The sequence below is a fragment of the Pundamilia nyererei genome, unplaced genomic scaffold (assembly GCF_000239375.1).
Source record: "Pundamilia nyererei isolate P.nyererei 1_Seehausen unplaced genomic scaffold, PunNye1.0 scaffold00042, whole genome shotgun sequence".
NCBI classification, from domain to species: domain Eukaryota; kingdom Metazoa; phylum Chordata; class Actinopteri; order Cichliformes; family Cichlidae; genus Pundamilia; species Pundamilia nyererei.
In genome coordinates this window covers 1,046,492-1,052,724 of record NW_005187443.1, presented here as the reverse complement: position 1 = coordinate 1,052,724, position 6,233 = coordinate 1,046,492, and the positions used below count along the sequence as shown (strand labels likewise).

At 38.2% G+C, this 6,233-nt stretch overlaps 1 protein-coding gene across 1 annotated transcript in view; it reads left to right on the top strand.

Annotated features, from left to right (window-relative positions):
* LOC102210231 (interferon-induced GTP-binding protein Mx-like) overlaps positions 1 to 6,233 on the top strand; it is a 20,747-nt gene that overhangs the window by 3,699 nt on the left and 10,815 nt on the right. Inside the window, exons 2-11 of the mRNA XM_005731389.1 lie at positions 2,849 to 2,986; positions 3,092 to 3,246; positions 3,617 to 3,755; positions 4,075 to 4,273; positions 4,366 to 4,444; positions 4,537 to 4,659; positions 4,796 to 4,937; positions 5,043 to 5,201; positions 5,300 to 5,376; positions 5,457 to 5,684. Of these exons, the coding sequence (XP_005731446.1) occupies positions 2,849 to 2,986; positions 3,092 to 3,246; positions 3,617 to 3,755; positions 4,075 to 4,273; positions 4,366 to 4,444; positions 4,537 to 4,659; positions 4,796 to 4,937; positions 5,043 to 5,201; positions 5,300 to 5,376; positions 5,457 to 5,684 (1,439 nt within the window). The remainder of the gene's footprint in view (positions 1 to 2,848; positions 2,987 to 3,091; positions 3,247 to 3,616; positions 3,756 to 4,074; positions 4,274 to 4,365; positions 4,445 to 4,536; positions 4,660 to 4,795; positions 4,938 to 5,042; positions 5,202 to 5,299; positions 5,377 to 5,456; positions 5,685 to 6,233) is intronic.

The window sequence follows — 6,233 nt, the reverse complement described above, 5'->3', positions numbered from 1 at the left end:
TATAAGAGATGTTGGTGTAGTATAACTGAAGTAATGTTGTTAAGTCCTTAAAGTCATATTATTTTATTGCCATGACTGTATTTTAAGCTATTTTTATTTTTGTATGATATCTGATTTATATGGAATATGGCTGAAGTAAACTAAAGCCTAAAATACTTAGTCAGTCATTTGTTTAATAGTAACTTAACATTATATAATTCACATATAAAACTATAAATTGTAATTTTAAATGGTTTAAAAGCATGTAGAATAGCATATGTAGGCAAGTATATTTCTCCTTTTTTTAATCAAGAAGCAAAGACGAAAAGGAAAAAAAAAGAAACAGGGCAGGGTTCGGTGGCTGAATCATCCGTCCCCACCAATGCCAAAACCAAATCTACGCCCTTGTAATATACACTACTGGTCAAACGTTTTAGAACACCCTAATTTTTCCAGTTATTTTTTGCAATACAAGTCGTTCAAGTCCGATGAATAGTTTGAAATGGCACAAAGGTTAGAAAGGCCAGAGGTTAAAAAAGTTAATGTTACCCAAAAATGAAAAAAAAAAAAAAGTACATTTCAGAATTATATGTTACTCTGCCGAAATGGTGGGCCAACTCATCTCCCGTGCAACATATTTATTGGCCTTACCAAAAGAAAGTGTCTTTGAGTATAAAATAAAATGGGGGGCGGCTATTTTCATGTCTTTATCTTTATCATTGTGCCACATATACAAAAAGGCCTTTTTCAGGGAACACAAAATGGGTTAACAATTTAAAGATGTTCTGCAGCAATGGAAGTCGATCAAGCCTTGAAAGCTGGTGCTACTAATTCCTACAGGTGTTCCATCTTTTCTGGATTACTTACAATCCCCTCTGTCTGCATAGGGCAGTGTTGGAACACACTGTGGTACCATACTGTTATAGCCCGTCTCGGGGTGGCCAGACCATAAGGGTGATCCATCCCCGTCTGACCCCAAGCAGCACATCACACAATTAGTACAGTTTGATGGTGATTTATTTACAATGAGTGGATTTAAAACAAAGGAAAGGAGCGGACTATAACTTTGGGGTGGACCTAACGAAAAAACAACAAACAAAAGGAGCCTATCTCAAATATATCAAACTTGCCTACTCAAAAGAATTAAACCAAACGACAGGAACTTACCTCCCCAACTAACAAAAACATGAGAAAACTGTAATCAAAGAAAAGGGCAGTCCACCCCTACATGCCCCTGTGTAAAACAAACATCACTAGACAGGTAACATAAAGTCTGCCAGTTAGGATGGGCCGAGGATGAAAGGCTCGCCGTCCATGGCGGTGTCATCAAATACGTTGTCTCCCGGTAGTTAGCCAATTCGCAGGAACTGTCCCCTGGATCCACCAATGACGAGAAGGCACCTACACACTTAAATTTGCATATGAGAAACAACATTACGACAGCAGTCGTTAACACATACCCTCGTGAGCATCAGTTGAACAGTATTGTACTGCAGAGAGTTTATTGTTACAAAAAAAGGTAATTAATAATGGAAGAGAGACAGGCCATCAGTTAAAAATGCACAGAGAAATTGCAAAGAAAGTCAAGGCGTCAGTGACTACAGTTTCCTTCACCATCAAAAGGCACTCAGAAACTGAAAGGATGAGGTCTGGCTCACCCAGCGCACAACTGAATCAGAGGATTTTGGTTTAGCTGTTATATCTGCCAAAGGTGGCGAGTCAAAAGTTTAGAATACGTTTTAGTCTGTAAATTGATTCCATTATTTCTTTTTTTTTAACTGAAGTTGCTTATTTGTAAGATGCTTTCATTTCAGGGTGCAATGAGACATTAAACTGCATCATTTTCAATAAAAACTGGAAAAATTGGGGTGTTCTAAAACTTTTGACCGGTAGTGTATATACATTTGAAATCCCTTACCTTTGTTTAATTGGCGTTATTTCTCTGTTCAAATTCAACTTGTAACAACTTGTTCAAATCAAATCCTTACAGTACTACCTGACCACTGGTCTTATCCTGGCATGGGCTCTGATGTGGTTCTATAGAAGTGCGTTTGAATGTATTTGGATAAGCCGAGACAAATGTCGGGCTGGCTGGATAAATTTCAGTTTCTGTTTCTGTTTTCTTAGTTTCTGTTTTCATTCTTGTTGCTTTGAGTCTTGGTCTATTTGAGTTTCTGTTTCTGGGACCTTCACTGTTTCCCTCTCTGTCTTGTTTCATTTTGGTTCCTTTGCCCTCCCTTGTTTCCTTTTCTTTCTCATCTTGTTTATTGAATAATTTCCTCTGTTTATTTTCCAGTTACAGTGTATCTGCAAAGTATTCACAGCACTTCACTTGTTCCACATTTTTGTCATGTTCACTCTTATTCACCTTAGTCTGCACACAACACCCCATAATAACAAAGAAAGAAAAGTTTGCTTGAGATTCAATTTTTACAGACCTCCAAACATGGCCTTCAGATTAGCTCAAGAACAGAAAGTGAAAGTTTCATGGAATGGGTTTAGCTGGCTGAGCAGCTACATGCAAACCTCACATCATCAAGCATAATGTAAAGAGTCAGATGCATGGGTATAAACCACTGGACTCTAGAGTAGTGGAGACGTGTTCTCTTCAGGAAGAATGGTCAAAAATCCCCGTAAATCCAATCTTAAACCTTGTGGAAAGCCTTCCCAGAAGAGTTGAAGCAGCAAAGGGTGGGCCAACATCATGTTTAACCCTATGGATTAAGAATTAGATATTCCTGCAGACACATAAGAAAATGTGTTTGGCAATATAGTATAATGACTGCTTTTTTATGATCTTATCAAATACTCTGGGTATTCACTCAAATCTTTTCCTCTCTGTCTCACCATTCACTCATAAAAAAAACAGGTATAGTGACAAGATGTCCACTAGAACTGAAGATGACAAGAAAGAAGAAAGGAGAGGCGTGGTATGGAAAGATAAGCTACCGTGACTATAATGAAGAGCTAAAAAAGCCTTCACTTGTGGAGAAAAAGATTCGGGAAGGTACAGCGTGAAGTATTCTTAAATGTCACTGTTATTGATGGAGGCAGAAGATAGGCCAGCTAAACTTATTGTTCAGGTGTGACTCAAACCAAATCCTCTTTTCAGCACAAGATAAACTGGTGGGGAATGGGACTGGGATCAGCAATGACCTCATCAGTCTGGAGATTGCTTCCCCTGATGTCCCAGATCTGACACTCATCGACCTGCCTGGCATCACCAGAGTGGCTGTCAGTGGACAATCAGAGGACATTGGTGAACAGGTAGCATTTGGTGGTAGAATGCATCAAGTCAGATTAAAATACAGCTCAATTCATCCCTGTCACATGTTTGCTGTTTTACTTTTGATTTTTAGAAAAGCAAGAAAGACCCCATCATAAATATATGCATGATTGCTATCAGTACAGCCCACAGAACACTATCCAAACCACAGCTCAATAATATAATCATATGATATAATTCTCTTGTGAAAAAATGAAAAGTATGGCTGTGATCTTTTATGGGTATTACATTCATTCACAACTTGATTTGAACAATCCTAATTTGGGCACGATTAGTTTGTATAACTTTTTGCAACTATATTTTTCCATTTCGTAGCTTAATATTTGTTACGTTACAAGCTAATACTTTCAGATAAAACGACTGATCCAGAATAACATCAGAAAACAAGAAACCATCAGCTTGGTGGTTGTTCCATGCAATGTGGATATTGCAACCACAGAGGCTTTGAGGATGGCACAGCAGGTGGATCCTGAAGGAGAGAGGACTTTGGGTAACTAGAACTGATTTTAAAAAGTGCCACCTGGCTTATAAGCAAATGTCTCTCTTAGGTCATTGATTCTCTATCCACTGAATAAATATAGTTGCTATGTATGCTTACTGCATACATTTATCATGTTGGTTCTGTTTTCACTGGTGAGGAAACTGTTGAATCTCATTTAATCTTTTTATTAGTTTGTCACAATGTGAGCAATATTTAATGGCTGGCACCAAGCTGTGACTGGAGCTCATTAATGATTATTATCATCATCATCATTATCCAGCTGCTTTTCTCATAAGGTGGGGAATCCAACACTATCTCTCTCTGTCAGGTGTCTTGACTAAACCTGACCTGGTGGACAAAGGCACAGAAGAGAACGTGGTTAAAATTGTCCATAATGAAGTCATCCCGCTGAAGAAGGGCTACATGGTGGTCAAATGCAGGGGTCAGAAGGAGATCACAGAGAAGGTTTCACTTTCTGAAGCACTAAAAAATGAGGAAGCCTTCTTCAAAGAGCATGCCCATTTCCAGTAAGTTTGCTCTTTTTGGAAATTATGCAAACAAGTGTTTGTGGTGTGTTAGGCTGTGTTGCTTATACTCTAACCTTTTGTTTGTGCTGTAGGACTCTCTTTGATGAGGGTCAGGCCACTGTTCCTAAACTGGCAGAAAAACTCACTCTTGAACTGGTGCATCATATTCAGGTGAGTACTTATTACTGTTTTACCTTTGTAGGTCACTGGGGAGAGCTTTAACCCACTCCAGCTTTGATGTGATTTGTCCATGTGATTTGTAGAAATCTCTGCCACGGCTTGATGAGCAGATACAAAAGAAACTTAAACAAACTCGGGCAAACCTGGACAAATTAAGCAATGGACCCCCATCTGATGCAATTGAGAGACTTGGTTTCCTCATTGATGTAAGTTCACCAGTTTTTTTAGGAGACAAAAATTTGCCAGCTGCAGGTTTTGCACCTCCTAAACAAAAGTGTAAGAAAAATGAATATGAGCTTCTGGAAACAACATGTCCTGTTCTTTGAAACTGTTCCTTCTTAGAGAGTGTCAGCATTCACACAGGATGCTATCAGTCTCACCAAAGGTGAAGAATTAAAATGTGGATACAAGTCCAGCATCTTTTCCTTACTGAGAGGTCAGTTTGCAGTATGGAGGGAAGCCATAGAGACCTCTGGAACAAATTGTAAGTTAATTTAAAACTTGTTAATTAGTTACCTCTAATATACCTACTGTTAAAAGATGAAATTATTAATACTATTTTCCCACCACAACTACAACCATATTATAGTCAACTGGAATATTCAGAGAGAGGTTTCTCAATATGAACGAAAGTACCGTGGAAGAGAGCTCCCAGGGTTTATCAACTACAAGACGTTTGAGGCCATGATCCAGGAGCAGATCAAACAGCTGGAGGAGCCTGCTGTCCAGAAACTCAAAGATGTGTCAGGCATGTCATTGAATCATTAAAAGTCATCACAGAACATGTTACTTTGCAGGTATTCTTTCATTTTCTAATTTTTTATATTGATAATTTTCTCTTTTTAGAGCTTGTGAAGAAGGAGCTCTTTGAGTTGGCACAGAGCAGCCTGGTTGGCTTTCCTAACCTCATCAGAACAGCAATGGTAACATCTCCTTTGCTGCTTGTTGTATATTTATTACTAAACACTGATAAATATGTACTGACATCTTCTGTGTGATTTAGCTGAAGATTGAAGACATCAGAACTAAACGGGAAGCTGAAGCAGAGGCCATACTGAGGATGCAGTTTCAGATGGAGCTGATCGTTTACACTCAGGACACAACATACAGCCAGATGTTAGCAAAGAGGAAGAGGGAAGACAAAGAGGAGGCTGTAAATTCCCTGGTGAACAATAATAGCAGTGGGGCCACCCTGAAAGAGATGCTGAAACACCTTAAATCCTATTACCAAGTAAATGTTACTGAAACTCTGTTTTTTATGTTTGCATTTAAAAACATGATATAGTACATAAACTCTTGCCATGTCAAAAAATACATCCCACTGAAGTTTTCAATATAAGAGAAAAAGTAGACTCTTTGAAACAGTGACTACAGATAAGCAACAACAAAAAGAAAAGAAGAAAACTAAAACTAAAGCTGAAATTTAGAATGTATACAGTTAAATGAAATGAACACCTGTTATATTTATGACACAGTCACATAAAGCAACAAACAGGAAATTTGGGTTAGAGCCTGAATTTGCTCACTGCCCCAACAAATTCAGCTTGATGGGACAAAAATGGGCCACAAAGTAGAAACAAATCCAGTTTATCTGCCCATGGACATCAGTACAGAAGCAAATCTTTTACTTAGAGATGTTTGGCCTCAGTAACAGTAACAATGTTAGTTTGTTTTTGCCTAATAATTTATTAATACAGAATAAATGTTTTAATGTCTTCTCAAAGCCAGGTCCAAATTCAGGTCTGACAGTATTAGAGACACCAACTATATTTTTGTGATG